Source organism: Ursus arctos, unplaced genomic scaffold, assembly GCF_023065955.2.
Source record: "Ursus arctos isolate Adak ecotype North America unplaced genomic scaffold, UrsArc2.0 scaffold_4, whole genome shotgun sequence".
NCBI lineage: Eukaryota > Metazoa > Chordata > Mammalia > Carnivora > Ursidae > Ursus > Ursus arctos.
The window spans coordinates 42,589,929-42,609,441 of NW_026623056.1; the positions used below are offsets into that span (position 1 = coordinate 42,589,929).

The following is a 19,513-nucleotide window of genomic DNA, read 5'->3' on the forward strand; positions in this document are numbered from 1 at the left end:
ATGCATTACCTATCAAGGATAAGGGATCCTGGAAAACACTTCATCCTTTGGGTGGGGCCTTGAAGAAATATACCCTTAGAGTAAGAGTATCAGTTTTGTTTCCAGCTTGAATGCAAGTAGTTTATTTGGGAGGTGCAGAGAACAATCGTAGGGGAATAGAGGTGTGATACAGGGAAGGGAAAGCAGGCTTTAAATTAATGGGTATGTTATTTATTTATTTATTTATTTTTTTTTTTAAGAGAGAGAGGTGGGGGGAGAGGGAGAGAGAGAATCTTAAGCAGGCTCCATGCCCATTGTGGAGTCTGATACAGGGCTCGATTTCACAACCCTGAGATCATGACCTGAGCCAAAATCAAGAGTCAGACATTTAACTGACTGAGTCATCCAGGTGCCCCAAAGGGTGTGTTATTAAGTTAGTTATCCACAATGGGAAGGCTGGGGTTAATACAACAGAGAAACTCAGTAAAACAGTGAAAAACACAAGCCTAGTATTATTCAACTCAAAGGGAGAGAAAACTGGGATATTTGCAGAACTCCCAAGGCTTATTGATTGAGTGGTGATGGGGTGATGCAGGAGTATTAATTCCCTGGGACTTCCGAACTGCCATGAGAAGTACAGCCTTCTGTAGTTCCAGAGAGGGGAAAAAAGCCTTAAGGCATAGAGATATAGACATTGAAAACTGGAAATTCTCCAGAGCATACTTTAAGAAGCCAAGGGTTATGTGCAGGAAACTGATAATATCTACTACAAAAGGTAAACCATAAATAGACCCTTATTTGCAGAACAGAAGCTTAGAATCCCCAGTCCCCAGTTGAATTAAGTGATCTGCCAGAAAAGCACATTACTAAGCAAAGACTTTGCTTAGTTTTTCAAGTACTTCTCAAAGGAAGGTTGCTCTAAACCAACTCAGGCAGCCACTGCAAGCAGCAGAATTCTCTATTATCCTTTAGATGACTATGGAATTAGTTTTCATGTTCATTCAAGCTTTGGGTTATTTCTGCCTTTTTAAGATTCTTACCAGGAATTTATCAACTTTACTGATCTTTAAAAAAAACAAGTTTTGGCTTTATTGACTTTCTCTATTTTACTTCCTTATTCTATTTCAATAGACTTAGATATCTTTACTACTTCCTTCTTTTGACTTTGTTTTTAATTTGCTATCCTTCCATTAATCTCCTAACTTTATGTTTAGATGATTGATATTCAAATTTGCTTCTTTTTCTAATATTTGCATTTCAAGCTATAAATATTCTTTGAAGCACATATTTTACTTATAACACAAGCTTTGATATATATTTTTTATTCAGTTCAAAAATTTACCTAATTTCTACTGTGATTTCTTTTTTTACTCACGGGTATACCTAGAGGTACATCTTAAGAACAATGATTTTTTAAATTTATCTTTCTGTATTGATTTCTAAATTAATTGTACAATGGTTAGAGAGCATGCTCTATATGTTGTGATTCTTTAAAATTTGATGAGACTTGCTTTGTGACTAGCACATGGTAAATTTTTGTAAATGTTCTGTGTGCACTTAAAAAGAATGTATATTCTGCCACTGTTGGGTGTAGTGTTTTGAGTTTGTATGTGTGTGTATGTGAATTAGATCGAGTTTGCTACAGTTCCACTAATTTTGTGTCCATGTTGTATCACTTATTAAAAGATCATGTTAAAATCTCCTACTGGAAAAAAATTAATTAATTAAAAAAATTTCCTACTGGGATTGTATATTTGTCCAATTCCCCTTTAGTATTATCGATTTTGTCATCTTCTGCAGAACAGTTCTGTATGCATTTGAGTCAACTTCTGGAATTTCTCTTCTACTTCCTAGACTTGTCCATAGAATCAAGAGCAAGTAATACAATCTTGCGGTTATTAGAGCTTCATAGTAAGTTTTAATATCTAAGTGGTAAATTCCCAGCCCTTCTCCCCTACAATTCTCTTTCATAATTTTCTTGGCTAGTCTTCCCTTTATTTCCCATCTAAACTTTAGGATTAGCTTTCAATAATAACAACCAAAAGAAACCCCTTTTGTCACTTTTTGATATGTGGTATTTATAAATTTTAATTTAGGGAAAATGGCCAGCCTTATCACACTGTGTCTTCCTACATGTATTGCTTTCTATTTGGTCTTTTCTTTTTTTTTTTTTTTCTTTTTTTTCTTTTTTTTATTTAATGATTTTTTATTATATTATGTTAGTCACCATACAGTACATCCCCGGTTTCCGATGTAAAGTTCGATGATTCATTAGTTGTGTATAACACCCAGTGCACCATGCAATACATTGGTCTTTTCTTACCTTTATTAGAGTTTTAGAAATCTTCATTTACAGTTTCAATATAGAGTACTGATTTCTAAACTTAATGTGAAGAAAACCAGTGTGTAAATACTTGATAAAATCCAGACTCCAGACCTACCTCCAGAGATTTTGATTCTTTAGAACTAGGATGGGGTTCAGATAGTTTCATGTAGGAAAAACTTTGAGAAATACTAATTTGTATCTTGTATACTTTTTTGGTTGCTATAATTATTCTTCTTTCATTTTTACCTTCTAATTGGCTATTGTTTGCATATAGAAAGTCTACTGATTTCTATTTCCTGTTGTTGTTGTTTCTGGGTAATTTCCAAAAGATAGGAGGGAAATAGTGGCATTATTCCACAGTTTCAAATCAGAATTCATACTGGCAAATTATCTCAGTTAAGGTTATAACTGTATGTAAAGTCTTTGGATATTTTTAGAGTTTGTTTGAATTTTTAATCATAATAGTATTAATTTGTTTCATGGAAATAATAATATATTCTTCCACAGAAAAGGCAACTGTGGCCTTTTCAAAACACCTATGGTGTTTTGTCCCCAATTAAAAGCTACAAAGATACGAGTAGAACATTTTCTTTAACTTTGAAAAACTCCATTCATTTAAGAACTGATACCCACCTTGTGCTGAAAGTTTCATAAATTATTATCTAAAAAAACTACTTCCAAGATACAAATCTACAATATATTCTCTAGAGTACTTATTTTACTCATAAATAAAAAGTTTTGGACATTGTTTTTATCTTACATTTTTTAAAATTTGTCAACATTTTACAAATTAGAAAACCAAAAGCAATCCCCTGTCCTAGGGTGGCATGTCATGGGTTATTAGTGGAAGAAGAACACTAGACCTTATAGTCAACAGTGGCTTACTAGCTACTAACCCACATTCCCACCATTACTCTTGAAAGGTTAGCACCAAATAACTATTTAATAAAAGTCTACAGTCAAAGCTGACACCAGAGCCCTTCACAAAAAGTAAGATGGAGATTTCAAGACTTTAACTGCACTGTTGTGGGAAGGATGGAAGGAAGGAAGGAAAAGAGGGAAAGAGTCACTGTGAAATAATAAGAAATATATACATTGATATATGTTACTAGTTCCTGGTAATAGTTGGTCTTTGATCTTTGTTCCTGACACAGAGTTCCTAAATCCCTGGAATTTCTTGAGTGATAGGAGTATCTTTTGTTCTAGTGAGGTGACTCTCAGTAGGCCCCTGGATGAAGGCTGGTCACCAGAAACACTAAGCCATAATTAGAAGCTTAGAGTTTTTAGCACTATCCCCCATTCCCAGAGAGGGAGGGGCTGGGCATTGAATTAATAATCGATCATGCTTATATGATGAAACCTCCATAAAAATCCTTCAAGTATGGGATTCATAGAACTTCCAACTTACTGAACACATCCACATGCCAGAGGAGTGGCATACCCCAACTCCACAGATACAGATACTCCCATACTTGGGACCCTTCCAGACTGCCCTATGAATCTCTTCATTTGGTTATTTTTTAAATCCTTTATCATAGCCTTTATTATATAATAAATTGATATATATTAAGTAAGTGTTTCCTGGAGCTCTGTGGCCCATACTAGCAAATTACTGAACCCAAGAAGGGGTCATGGGAACCCCAATCCATAGCCAGCTGGTCAGAAGTATTGGGGACAACCTAGGACTTGTGACTGGTGTCTGAAGTTGGAGCAGACTTGTGGAACTGAGCCCTTATCTTGTGGGATTTGATACTAACTCTAGGTAGACAGTATCAGAATTGAATTGACTTGTTGGATACCTAGTTAGTGTAGGAGAATTGGCTGATGTGGGAATAAATCCACACATCTAGTGTCAGAAGTGCTGTCAGTGTAGTAGTAGTGTGAGAGTAAAGGAACATAGTATGTTTTCCCTGGACAGTCATATACAAAGAGCTGTACTTCTACCCCAAAGAACAAATTATAATCTTACCTGCATAATTTGGAAGGAAAAATTTTCTTGTAAGAACTTCTTAATGTGAGGGACCACCCCTTTTGGTAGAGTATTAATTGCATTCAATAATTTCTTCACTTCTAATAGTAAGTTAACAGGGACAAGATCAGTAGGTGTGTCCTTTTCCTGTTTACCCTAGAAGAGAATATTTATTAAAAATGTACACAATTATACATTTTTGTATTACTCTAATATAAAGACCAGTAAAAATATTTAAAAAAGAACAAAGAGTGGGGAGCCTGGGTGGGTCAGTCAGTTAAATGTACAACTCTTAATCTCAGCTCAGGTCTTGATCTCAAGGTTATGAGTTTAAAGTCCCACACTGGGCTCCATGCTGGGGGTAGAGCCTACTTAAAAAAAAAAAAAAAAGAACAAAGTGCCTTTATATACTATATGTAGATCACTGTGACAGAGCAATAGAAAATCCAAGTAAGAATATGACATTCTCGGTCGCCTGGGTGGCTCAGATGGTTAGATGTCTGTCTTCTGCTCAGGTCATGATATCCAGATCCTGGGATCAAGCTCCACATTAGGCTCTCGGCTGGCTCAGTGGGGAGTCTGCTTCTCCCTCTCCCTCTGCTTCTCCCCCTGCTTGTGTGGTCTGTCTCTCTCTCTCAAATGAATAAATAAAATCTTTAAAAAAAAATTTCTTTAATTAAGAAAAAAAAAAAGAATAAGTCATTTTCTCTGCTCAAGAAACTTAAAACATAGCAGGAAATTTAAGACCAAAACTCAGGAAGCTTTAATATACAGAAGGCCAACATAAATTCATTTGGAAGTTATAAATTAAATACTCCAAAATAGGCATAATTACACCATTTTTAATAGGGTAGTGGGATGAGAAATATGTACAATTTAAGGCATAAATGTAAATTAGGCCTCAAAAAATGGTTGCCCATGAGAAATACATAGCATGCATTGAATTGATCTGCTTAAGGCATAAAAAATGCTGTTTAAAATATTACATAGATTATTCTACATAATAATATGAAAGCTAGATCTAAGAGTACTTTCTACGTATGTGACTGATGCTTTAGTTACTAAACACACAGCATACTGAAAATAAACAGAATTGTAATAGTTTAAATTATAAACAAAGTAGTAAAACAATGACTCTTAGTTCAGTCAGAGCTAAGTCATACTAAACTTGGGTCTACAGGAACTCATTTTTATGACTTAATAAGCCATCCTTAATGGCTAATCAATAGCTATATAGTCAAGTCCTGCTGGACTGTCTATTAACAGTAGTTGTGAAGAACGGGTGGGCAACAGAAATGGAAAAGCAACTGGAACACATGGATGATGGACTTCCTTCAAACCTTAACCAAGACACCACAGTTCCTACACCCTGTTTAAACTTTGGGAATATGAATATGTTGATGCTGACCTCTGAAAATCAGAAAAGACAGCTTCTTATTATGGAGGCCATGTGAAGCTTGAGTCACTGAAAATGCCCTGGGGGCGGGGAGAGGGTGACTCTTTGACCCTCAGTCAGGTCTAACAGACTGCAGTTACCCAGGAAAGTGACTAGGAATCAATAAAGTCCATGGTAGGACTATCTGCCAACTCTCCCCTTCTGGGTTTGAGTCTTAAATTAAGATTCCTCCAGCCCCATCAATACCCAACAAATAACCTTACATTTTATATTTCATTATATGAAAATTATACACAAAAATGTAGGAAAGTGTTAATAGTTTGATAAATCTAGGTAAAGGGTATGTAAGTATTCATTGTATTATTCTTTCAACTTTTCTGTAGGTTTGAAATTTTTCAAAAAGTTACAAAAACAAAAAAGCTTCCACAATGTAACTGGACTAACCCTTCAAAAGAATTACCACTGTCAGTAGTGCATACATTTCAAACTAAAGGTCAGTTCTGCAGTCAAAAGTCACCACAAAATCATCTAATTACCAAACTGATACACAAGCAAGATTATGGCATGAATTAAAATTTTTAATAGAACATATTATAAGCTTAATGCTTATTAAATATTTTTATCTTATTATAAATACAATTTTTTGTTAAGTTGTATAAATACAATTTTTTTAAGCCAGTTATCAAAATATTTGATGCTCAATCCATTTCACAAAATTAATCTAGCCTCTAAACTAAATTCAGGTCAAAGTTTTCACCTCCTTTGACTTCTGTATTTCCAATTCTATATTCAGAAATGTATTTTCTGGATCTAATTCCCACTGGCTCAAGTGTACATCCCTATGTACAGCTGTATATATTGTATTTTCTCTGCAACATTTTTTACAGTGATAACCTCATGCAGGTGAATAATATGATTATTTTATGTTTATATATTTTCTCCTATAACTAGATAACCTTTATAAAATTTATTAACAGTGGACAGCAATAACCACATAAAACTATGTGTAAGGTTAAAATTACACTAAAAAAACCCAATAGGGGGCGCCTGGGTGGCTCAGTTGTTAAGCGTCTGCCTTTGGCTCAGGGCGTGATCCCGGTGTTATGGGATCGAGCCCCACATCAGGCTCCTCTGCTGGGAGCCTGCTTCTTCCTCTCCCACTCCCCCTGCTTGTGTTCCCTCTCTTGCTGGCTGTCTCTATCTCTGTCAAATGAATAAATAAAATCTTAAACAAACAAACAAACAAAAAAACCCAAATAGCTCTTCATCCATCCTTCATTAAATACAAGCACATGTGACATTCATATATGTGTGTGTGTATATATATATATATATATTTTTAAGCTATCATGAAATATATTGTCATTGGCAATATAAACCTTATATTAATGTATGCTTTATTCTCTTTCATTTTGAACTGGAATATCTAAAGTAAAATGATAAAAACAGGAAAGAGAATTTCAAAACAACTCTGAAATTTCTTACTAAATAAAATTCTGTGTGTGTATGTTTGCATGTGCATAGTTTTCATTTTGTTTGGATTTTGCTTTTAAAAGACAAGTAAGGGATTTCTTAAAATTGTTGTGATGTTTCTGGGCAAGTCAAGTCAATCACCTATGAGTTTTAACTTATAGTGAGAATTGGTGCTTATAATAATATTGAGACAGAAGTATCGATTATCAGAGATTTATTATGACCATAATTTTACTTATGAAGGAAAGTAGAGTCACCCCCAAATTCTTAACAGATAAGTAACCTGACTAGATTTAGAATTACATTATCACATATAATTACTCATTACTAATTAATTAACAATTAATGAAAATTAACTCTTCTCTTACCATTTGGTCAGTAGGCTTTTCTACTTTATTCTTGATTTCCTCCTTAGTCTGCTCCTCCACAGTTGGATCCCTACTTTAAATGAAAAAGAAAGGTATATTCAGAGTATCTCCTTACAAAGAACACAATTAAATTGTAGTAGTAAAGAATCTAACAAGTGAATTTGTCTGAAAGTTCAAAAGTGTAAACAATGTATAGCAAGACTGATAATAGTGGTAGGTGTCACACCTTTAGGGACTCACGTTAAAGAAAAAAAAGTATGCTCTGCCCTTATTGCCCTTACTGGATGGCGGTAAACAGAACTGAAAGCTGATATAAAAAAACTTTTCTTGAACAGAAATACAATATGCCATGGGGCGCCTGGGTGGCACGGCGGTTGGGCGTCTGCCTTCGGCTCAGGGCGTGATCCCGGCGTTATGGAATCGAGCCCCACAACAGGCTCCTCCGCTGGGAGCCTGCTTCTTCCTCTCCCACTCCCCCTGCTTGTGTTCCCTCTCTCGCTGGCTGTCTCTATCTCTGTCGAATAAATGAATAAAATCTTTAAAAAAAAAAATACAATATGCCAAAATCATGGGAAAAAATTAACTTTGTAGCACTGTTTCAATGTAAAGAAAAAAGGGTCTTAAAAAGGCTGATGTTTTGTGCGTGTACATGTGTATGCGTTTATGAAGATAATGAAGGTTTGGAAAGGATCTATCTTATGCAGGTACTTTTATTTGTTTCAGGTTCCTGGCCTTACAGTTATCCAGTTTTCCAAAATGATTTTTTTAAAATTGACAGAGAATATCATATTTAAAAATTATTTTTGTAAAAAGGAATAACTTGACAAGTATTGCTTCTGACACTGGCTTGAAATGTGAACATATGCAGCGTTACATACAGAACTGAAAAAACTATTTATAAAATTGCTTTTGCCTACATAGAGAACCATGACATAGGGCCCATAACATAAGAACCATAACATAGGATCATATAGGATTTATATGATCTTAATTCTATAAACTAGCAGAGAAAAAACTAAGAAACATCAATGGATTTACTCTGCACTGTATTTTACAAAAATTATCCTATCTTACTTCACATTTATGTATTCATTTCCTAGACAATCATTTATCACCCACTATGCGCCTACCGACTTTGTCAGTGGAAACTGGGACATATAAATAGTATAGTATTATCCACGTAGTGAAAGTTTCAACAGAAGATGATTTATACACACAAACAATATTTCACAAGATGGTTCTCAGTGCTCATAAAATGTCATGGCAAAAAAATCCTCTTAACTGTCTTTTCATCCACTTCTAAGTGCCACTCCAAAGAGGAACACAAGGAACTTTCTTGTGTTGTCAAGGAATGAAAAATACTGCAGCAGTATTCTGAAGCCTCAGGTTTGTGGAAGAGTACAAAAAGTTCTCAAATGTATATCCTTCTTGCTAACTCTATTTCATGATCATTCACTCCTCAACCCAACAGTTCTCAGTCTCAGATGCACATTAAAATCACCTGTGAAGCTTCTGAACCATCCAGATGTCCAAACCCTACTTTAGAGCTTCTTATTCAAGTGTGGAACGTGGGCTGCTATAATATTCACCATAGTTTCTAACAAATTTTGATATGTAATCTTAACTAATCCTCATTCCCTCTCCAACATTAAAATGACTCTATTAAAGGTTACTAAAGAAATCCTACTATTTGCTATTTCAACAGCTTTGTCTTAGTTCTTCATTCTACCTGTCTTTCTGCATCATTTAACATTGCCCATCATACCTTCCAACCTTCCTTGAAAACCTCTGCGATCTTTGCTGCTGCTGGTTCTCCTCCTAGCCCTCTCCTTCACAGTTTCTACCACTGGCTACACCTCTTCCTCATTTGTCATATTCATTTATTATTTTAATATTTAATACAAACTATGTAAATTAACAGTATCAAACCATGCTCCTGGTATATTAGAATAAGAAGGTACATAAGCAGTCATCTATGGCAGTCACTTTATATATTAAAATGATTAAATTGATGTCCAGAGAGATTATATAACTTTTTAAGTTATACACCTAGAGAATGTAGCAAAGCTAGAACTAGACACAAGACTAGTATTTTTCTTTTGCTATTTTGCTACTTTTACCACCTATATGTTTTGTTCTGCTGCTAAGAGCTGAAGTTTTGCTATCACAATATATCCTTAAATATACATAGTATATATACTAATGTTCAATTTTTTTTTAAAGATTTATCCATTTGAGAGAGAGAGCAGCAGGGGAAGGGACAAAGGGAAAGACTCTCAAGCAGACTGCCCGCCAAGCATGGAGCCCGACACGAGGCTCAATCCCACAACCCATGAGCTGAAACCAAGAGTCACACACTTAACTGACTGAGCCACCCAGGCGCCCCACTAATGTTCCTTTTTTATCCCTCTGTTTTCTTACTACATTTTCTACTTAAATCAATTTCATTTATGCCCATGTATAAACAAACCCCCTCAGATAGGGATCAGGCCCTTCTAATTACTTAACCTCCAAGTCTCTATCCCAACATCAAACATAAAGTAGGCACTCAAATATTTATTGGATGAATAAAAAAAATAAGCAAACTTTCATGAATTCTATTAGCAGCCATTCTAATGACACCTGAATCTATACTTCCAGCCTTGCTTTTTGACACTTCTACAAATTTCTAACCATCTACTCAACAACTTCCACAACTTAAGACATCTTACCAACACCTCCATTTCCTCATATCCAAAAGTGATGCATCATCTGTCCTCTCTTTCTCATGCACACATTAAACTGGTCTCCATTTTTGAGCCCCATATTAGTTAATGGTACATATCTCCTTCTGGTCATTAGAAACCTTTGAGTCATCTCTCTTGTCCCTCTCCTCATATTTAAGCAGTCATAGAATTCTGTTCATTCTAGTTCTATAAATCCCTCTTGTTTTCTATTCCTACCATTGCAAGCCTTTATCAGCTTCGTCCTGAGCTAGTAGTGTTGTATTTCGTTATCTCTTCCTTCCCACCATTAAGAAGTAGTCTTTCCAAAATACAGTGTAAAATTTCCTTTCTCTTTTTAAAATGTCATTGGTTCTGCACAAAATATAGCTAAACTCCTTAGAAGACAGTTGAAATCCTCCCAATCATTTATCTTAAGTACTTTGTCTTATTGTTTCCTTCCATTTCTACATATATTAAAATGCTTCTTTCCTTTAATGTTCAGTTCAAGTGTCATCTTGTGGAAACCCACTTAACCCCAGTCAATCCATAGTAACTTTCTACATATAGCCATGGCATTATGCATGTACTTTACCTAAAGATATAACTTTTTATATATCTTCCTACTACATTATAATTCTAAGTACCCAAAATTTTGTCTGTCTTTATTCTCTAAGTACCAAGGAGGCACTTTACATTATAAGCATTACAGCAAATGCTTGTAAAATAAATTAATAGATCAATTAATCTATTTTGGTGAGAATGCCCACGTGTAGTAAGCTGTAGCAAATTCTTCAATTCTTAACTCTTTAGCTAGAGAGTGGTCCTTAAAAGAAATTTTCTGTAACTAGATTTCACTAAGTCTACATCCCCCACTAATCAAAGTCGATAAATTATCTCCAAGCATAAGGGTATCTCAATCACGCTAGCTTCCCAAAGTTATGTGGAAAGGACAAATGTTGTGTCTTCAAAATGCAACAAATGTAGTTGGTTTTTGTCAACCCATCCCTTACCTTGTAAAAAATTCCTCTGATAGAGAATCCATGCTCCACAATGTTGTTTTGCAAAAGTCTTATTCCAATGCTTGCAGACTTTTACTACTGATGTTTAAGGCTGTAAGAAAAGTAATATTTTTAGTGGGAAGGTAGAAGGATTACATTCTTTTTCCCCATTATAAAAATATACATAATTGAAGAAAATTTTGAAATAGCTATAAAAGAAAATGAAAATTACATGGTTTCACCATCCAAAGATAAGTCACTGCCTACACTTAACTATACTTTGTCCAAACGTATTTTACAAATTTGTAATCATACTGAATAATCAATGTTCTACACTACAGTTTTCACCAGTGAACACTGTAACAAAAGCATTTTGCATGTTATGTTATACTCCTACTATGTATTCTCACTGGCTACCCAACAACTGGTTGACTGGGGTTTCCTAGACCACTATCTTATAGATGGACATTCAGATTGTTTCCTAGTCTTCCATCATAATTAGTTTTGTGATAAACTCCACTATCCATAAGACTTTTCTATATTTATGATTATTCACTTACAAGAAATTCTCAGAATTTCTCAGTCAAAAGACACCGATACTTTAAGTCTTAGCACATACTGCTAAATGGCTTCCCAAAAGGTTCATACTAATTTATTTCCACAGAGTGTAAGAGTTTCTGTTTAACACAATCTTCAATAACACTAATTGTTTTGTTTTCTTTTAGTCTAAAGGCAACATTTAGCCACTTTCCCCCAATAGATATGATTCTGTATCTTCATAAAATAGGAAAGGTGGGATGTATACTCTGGTTCAAATATCAATGAATGTTGTGAATGTTTCCTCAAAGGAAAAAAAAAAACCTGCAGCAACATAAATGAAAACAAAAAGAATAGAGTGTCCATTAGTATATCTCTTTATTTATATAACTCTCTCCTTAACTGTCCCAAGAACAATTCTTCTAAACTTAGTCACATTTACACCCTAAGCTGCACAATAACAATAGCCAAATTATGGAAGCAGCCCAAGTGTCCATCTATAGATGAGGGGATAACGAAGATGCGGTATATATGTATGCAATGGTATATTATTCAGCCATAAAAGAGAATGAAATCTTGCCATCTGCAATGACATGAATGGAGCTACAGAGTATAATGCTAAGAAAAATAATCAGAGAAAAGCAAATACCATAACCATATGATTTCACTCATATGTGGAATTTAAGAAACAAAACAAATGAGTGAAGGAAAAAAGACACAAACCAAGAAACAGACTCTTAATTATAGAGAACAAACTGATGGTTACCAGAAGCGGGGTGGGGTGGGAGGATGGGTTAAATAAGCAATGGAGATTAAGAAGTGCATTTGTGGTGATGAGCACTGGGTGATGTACAGAATTGTTAAATCACTGCCTTGTACACCTGAAACTGATATAACACTGTATGTTAACTAACTGGAATTAAAATAAAAAAAAAGAAACACTTATATCTTAATGAAAGATGTTACTTGAAAGAAGGTATATACACAGTGTAGTTTTAATGAGTTGAGCATATGGCTTCTCCCATATGCTTCTATACATAACTCTGTATCCCTGCATCTTAATGAAAGATTTTTTTTGAAAGAAGGTTAAACAGTGTAGTTTCAATAAGCTGAACACAGGACTATTCCCATATGCTTCTACACATAAGTTTATAGACATATCTTAATTAAAGAAGATGTTACTTAAAAGAAGGCAAAGACAGTATAATTTCAATGAGTTAAGGATACAACTCTTCTCATTTGCTTCTACACATTAGTTTACAAATATTTGTACCTCAAAAAAAAAATAAAATAAAATTAGTCACATTTGTTTTGTATTTTTTGAGAGTTCAAGCCTCCAGACTCCATTGTTCTCGGCTAGGCTGATTTCCCATTCTAATCCCTTTGTATGAACGTCCAGGAAGTATTAGAGCAAGCGTGTAAAACCACTATTCAGTGCTATGGGACAAAGAAAGAAATAATGAAAAAAAAGAAAGTGGTAGCGATAGCATAAAGAAAACAGACCTAAAGTGCCTTGCTGCCAAGCCCAAGACTGGATAAAATTTCTCATTTCTTATCTCTGAACCACTTATTAATCCTAGTAACTGGGTAGCCAGTTTCTCTAACAGCATATGTAATATACAGCCATAAGTTAGAGCGGTAGAGCTTTTGGAGGCCCGTTATTAAAATGCAATTCAGCATAGGTAATACCCAAATCAAGAAAATACAAGATCATTCCCAAGTCACCTATTAAGAATTCAGATTGCAATTACTCAAAGAAACACTATTTTACCTGATGTTGACTCTCCCTAAATGGCAGAAAAAGCCAACTGAACACATAGAAAAGAAGTACCAGCAGTATCTGAACCCTCATAAGCCTTGAGGTTTGAGTATCCTGTCATTAGTGAACTTAACAGGGAAGGGGCAACTCAGTGCCTGGCTAAAACAAGTCCAAAACTAGTATTCCTAATTATGATACTGCCTGTATCTATATTCTATATTTGACTCACACCAGCTCTAAATTACATGGATAAGTCTTGAGAGACAAGGGTAATTCTCTAACAATTCAATGGATACTTCTTAATCAAAACACACACACACACATACACACACACACACAGACTTCTATCTAAATTTCTTCATTTACTAACAAGTGTTGGTGAGGATGTGGAGAAAAAGGAACCCTCATACACTGTTGGTGGGAACAGAAATTGGTGCAGCCACTGTGGAAAAAAGTACATAGGTTCCTCAAAAAATTGAAAACAGAAATACCATACGATCCAATAATTCTATTAAGTACCCAAAGAAAATGAAAACACTAATTTGAAAAGATATAAGCACCCCTATTTATTGTAGCATTATTTACAATAGCCAAGATATGGAAGCAACCCAAGTGTCTGCCAATAGATGAATGGATGAAGATGTAGTATATATACATACACATAATACAATGAAATATTACTCAGTAATAAAAAAGGATGAGATCCTGCCATTTTAAAAAAAATGCTGGATCTAGAAGGTATTCTGCTAAATGAAATAAGTCAGACTGAGAAAGACAAATACCTAAAAACAAAACAAATGAATAAACAAAATAAAGCAGAATCAGACCTATAAATACAGAGACTGATGATTGCCAGAGGAAAAGGGGTTGGAGCATGGGCAAAATGGGTGAAGAGGAGTAGGAGATACAGACTTCTAGTTATGGAATGAGTAAGTCACAGGAATAAAAGGTACAACAGAAAAATATAGTCAATGATACTATAATAATGTATGGTGACAGATGGTAGCTATACTTGTGGTGAGCATAGCATAACCTACAGAGATGATGAATCACTATGTTATACACCTGAAACTAATGTAACACTGTATGTCAACTACACTTTTAAAAAGTTAAAAAAATAAATTTTCTGATTTAAAAGAGAGCTTTTTAAACCTTAGTTTCTTGCCCATCCCTAACAAAATATGTCTTGCTGTCAGTATAACTCACCTATGCAGAATCCAGTTCTCCTAGGTAAATTATTTTATAGTTTTACTCTTATTTTTAAAAACTCAGTAAGCAGAACCATACATCTATTTAAATTTGCATTCTCTGTTCAATACCGATGAAAGATACAACCTAACCCTAAAATGAAACAGAGCGACGTTCTTTCACACTAAATCAGATCTACTTCATCTCTTCAATAAAGCTGTATAGAAAAGGACATGGCTTTGAGAATTCTAGGATTGTGATCAAACTGTTTTTATGTTTTCTATAACCTCCCAGCTTATTTTTTTAAAAAGTTAGGCATTATCTCACAGACAGAACATACAAACAGACGCCTTTTCTAGACAAAGCAATCCCCTCATTTCCAGAATTTAAAAGCCCAGATACAGATACCTCCCCCTCTGATAAGCTCTCCTTCAGCCAGTTGTTTGTACAGATCACAGCAAGGCTGAAAAGGGAAGAAAATTCTCTGGCAACAAGGTAAAGATGGAAGGCCTCTGCTAAGGTATTCAGTGTTCAGCTTGAAAAATAAAAGGGCGTAATATTAATTAATAAATCAGAAGATATTTGGATCCTGAATTAAGAGTTAAGAAAAGCTAATGGCTTTTTCAGTTTGCTTAGAAATACAACCTGAGCTGAATCTCTGTGATGAAAGGTTTTCCAGGAGAGTATCATCAACCCCATCATCTCCCAGGAGCTAAGCAGATCACGTGTGGCACACCCCACTGCAAACAGCAGCAGCGGCAGCACTTTACAGCCTCTGTGGGGAAGGAAGGCGTCAGTGCCTAGCAACGGAAAGGAAGTAGCCAGCCTGAAACGTTAACACTGTGCTTCTAAAATAATCCACAGGTTCTTACCATTCTAGAAGAGGCTGAAGGAAACCTTTAAAATCAGGGTTAACATGGGAGAAAGGATGGATCTGGTTTCCCCTGGTGTATTCATTTCAATCAACTTTCCCTGTCAGGAGGAAACTAAAAATTTACTCAGCCTTCCTGGAACTAAGGGACTGCTCTCCTACAGGAACCTATTCGGGTGCTGGCTGGTTGATCAGAGGGCGAGTTAAAGTTCAGTGTCAACTTACAGCACATCTTTGTCCACCAAGCAAAATGATTTAGCCATAGGCTATTTTACTGGTTGGAAAATAAGGTATTGCCATCTTTATCTTCACTACAGTAAGATGCCTTCCTTATTGCTCCGAGTTCCTAGCCCCCACTTTCCCTCTTATCTACTGAAATTATAGCAAACTTTTTTTTTTTATCACAAAGGATTTTCCCACTTTTAAAGTTGTGCTTATTCACATCAGAAGGGACACAGCTTTTGTTTATAATTGTTTAATCATTCGTTCAAATGTTTACCTTGTAGCACGCTTGTCACCTCCCCCAAACAGTATATGAACATATTGTTTTTTAAATCCACTTAAGCGCTCACCTTAAGTCACCCGACCAAGGTAGAGGCTCTAACTGGCCAACAAGTTCATATTTCAGTGTGTGGGTAGATATCCCATTAATTTGCTACCCTTGTCAGTTCTGGCCCTCACACAATGCCAGGTGGAAAAAGAGAGTATCAAGTGTGCAAAAACAGTAAAAATAAAACTCACTTTTCTCAATGCTATTAGCTTGAAAACAAAATAATATACTTGGTATTTTTCAGGAGAGAAATTCAGTTATGAGAACTTCTCTTATGCCCACTAAATCAGGGTTCCTCAATCTTGGCATTATTTACATTTTAGGCTGGATGATTTTTTGTTATGGGAAGATGTACTATGCATTTTTAGGATGTTAAGAAGCACCTCTGCCTCCCACCTAATAGATGCCAGTAGCAACTCTATCCCACCTCTCAGCTCCATTGTGAAAAGCAAAAATGTCTCCAAACACTGCCAAATGTCCCCTAGGGGACAAAGCGCTGCAGTTGAGAATCACCTAACTGATCAAAAGTGAAAAGGTTAATTAAGTAAACACATAACAGATTGTTCTGAGGCAGAACAGTAAGACTATCCTGGATTCATATAGCATGTACAAACACAAGCAAATCATTTGCCTACAAGAAAGAAATGACGTAAAATATCTTATTTAGATTTCTCAAAGTCAAAAGTTAAGAGATTGCATAGCATTGGTAGTTAAGAGCACAGAAACACTGGAATCAGTCTGCAAGGGTATATAGAACTGCTTTGACACACATTAGCTGTGCAACCTTGTTTGAAACGAAACTAACATCTGTGCTTCAGTTTCCTTGTCTGAAAAACAGGGATAAAGATGGTCCCAGCTTCACAGGTAATCAAGACTGAATGTTTAAAACATGTAATAGAACAGTACCTAGCACATAGTAAGCACTATATAAGTGTTACTATCATTACCACCATCATTATCATCAAATTTTGTTTAAATTTATAGCAAAATCAGTTCACTTTTTTTCCAATTCTCTACCTCGATGAAGAATTGCTATTATGGAATGATATTAATAATGAGCTTAAGAACTGGGACAAAAAAACACATTTTTCAAATATATCCTACATGGCACAAATGGCAGCTAGTACGCACATCTGGCATTTTGAGTTTTTCACACCAGCATATATATATCTCTCATATTTCTTAAACTGTATGATATACCGTTGTATAAATATATCATTTTACCAGACGACTATTGATAAACACTTCCTCTTTAGTTTTCCCTTTTTTTCTTTTGCTATTACTAACATTGTTCCAATAACAACCTTGAAAATGCAACTTGGTAAAATTTTGATAGCTATTTTCAAAAGTTAGATTTACTACATCAGCATTGAACTAAGTATACTTAATAGAAGGTCGTGGGTCTATTAGCAAAGTAGACTCTGATAATGCTTGTTAACACTTCTGCTAGATTTTATCAAAAGAATTCCAAAAAATTCCTTGAAATTGAGAGGTGAGATGTTTTGATCTGTATAAGTAGTAACTACTTCAAGGCTTAAAAAAAATATGAAAAGGACAGTTTCTAGGAATAAGCTAAGACATTTGGGATGGGAGTTCTTAAAATCAAAATTTTATCTATTATTGATCTGCTTATGTATGCTAGGCAACCAGCAACAGCCATTCCGGGTGGCTTTTAAAGCAGTAAAATAGGTGCTCTGTGACCCTAACACTCCAAAAGTCTTTATTTCTCAAGTGTGAGCTCCAGGTAGACAAGAATGACTAGACCATGAGGTTAGACTCATTATTTTGTTACTAGCTGTGTTAAGAGTGAACAAAATATACTGATTATTTGGTTTTCTAATTTTCCATTAATTTCATCCATTTTTGTATTTGTTCAACTTCTTGGCAAGGCCACAAAATGAACATACCTAGACACAGGTAGCCAAAACATTATTTTACCCCAAAGAAAAAAGTTTGCTTAGGCCATCTTCAGGACTGATGGATGATGGTTAGAAAATCTTTGTAAAAGTTATCAGAAACTGAAGATCCTTCCTGCCCCAAAAGATCAGGGCATTCATGGTCTATCACAGCTCTTGCCATTTTGCAAAAATCATCATTAACACTGTCTGGCACCTTAATTTCAGAAAGCAAGAACACTGCAATGCCTACCCAGTACTCCTCCTTATAAATCTGCCAAAAAAAAGAAACATCCTTGTCAAACTTAGTTTCTTGTCAGAAGTAGGTTTTTAATTCTCTTCAGATCTATTCAGTCAGTTACTTCTGGACTTACACAGCAAACCTATAGAATATATATATTAATTTGTTTTCAATATCTGGAATGTACCTACAATGAATATGCACAAGGTTAGGATTTACCTGGAAAAAAATCCAGATATTGAAACACCCATCAATTTCAGTTTATGTACAGGTAGCACTGCCAAAACCATGCTGTTCAGAAATGTTGCTAGAAACACTTGGAAGGAGCACATGTTAACACTAAGCAAATTTTCAAAAGTGGAATATTTTCAGTAATGTTGTCATTACTGTGGTTAGACAATAATGAAAAAAGGAAAGGCAACAAGACAGAATGTTGAGACACGACACAGGTAGAGATGATAATCCAGCAGGGAGTGGAGGACACAGTATGTATTTGACTCTCACCACCAATGACAAAGCCTACAATACCCAAATCCAAACTGATCCACCAATGTTAAGAACACTGACGGCCCCTCATTATCTCAGAAAGAAATATGTTAGTAAGAAAGATTTAGTTGAGAATGTAGGTGAAGCTTTTGGTTATGAAGAGTTCTCTGTCATAAAATTAATTGGGTGTATTAACTTTGATTTCATCAAAAATAAGATTAATTTTCATCAGCTCCATCAGACACATATGTCTGGCCCTGGGCTGAAAACCTATATTCTATATATATATGGCTGAATACAAAACTGATCTTCACACAACTCTGAAATATAAACATGACTGTAATACATTTTAAAAAGTAAGAAACTGAGGGTTAGAGAGTTCATATCGCTAACAAATTAATAAAAGCAGAAACTCAGGCCCAGATTCACCAACTGCAAATTCCATGTTCTTTCCACTATGTCCCATTAAGTGCAATATTTAACTTTATATAAGCGTGGTGTTCAATTATGAGCTGAACTAAATAATGTGCATAAAGACAAACACTCAGAAACAAAACTGTTCACATGGTCTTACTGGTTAGTAAATGATACTGCAAAGATAATTAATCAAGACATCTTAATATTTCATCATACAATACTCTCGTCAGTTTTTGCTAAGAGAATTCATTTGTTCAACAAAACAATTCAGAAAAATGCCAGGTACTACACACGGCACTGAAATGAACAATAATTAATGTGTCTAAATGCTCTGTTAAGCTTAACGATTTTGGAA

The 19,513-nt window shown here is 35.1% G+C and overlaps 1 protein-coding gene across 18 annotated transcripts in view; it reads right to left on the bottom strand.

The window, feature by feature from the left end:
• Window positions 1–19,513, bottom strand: part of DZIP3 (DAZ interacting zinc finger protein 3) — a 95,413-nt gene that overhangs the window by 68,946 nt on the left and 6,954 nt on the right. For 11 of the 18 annotated variants that reach the window (XM_026492850.4, XM_026492871.4, XM_057306560.1 and 8 more), the window contains 3 exons: window positions 11,227–11,326; window positions 7,512–7,584; window positions 4,275–4,430 (listed from right to left, as the gene is read on the bottom strand). In XM_026492850.4, the coding sequence (XP_026348635.1) occupies window positions 4,275–4,430; window positions 7,512–7,584; window positions 11,227–11,258 (261 nt within the window). In that variant the 5' untranslated portion in view covers window positions 11,259–11,326. Of the gene's footprint in view, window positions 1–4,274; window positions 4,431–7,511; window positions 7,588–11,226; window positions 11,327–13,055; window positions 14,173–15,343; window positions 15,474–19,513 lie in introns of those variants that run through there. The other 7 variants (XM_057306562.1, XM_048214959.2, XM_048214965.2 and 4 more) reach the window with 4 other exon arrangements.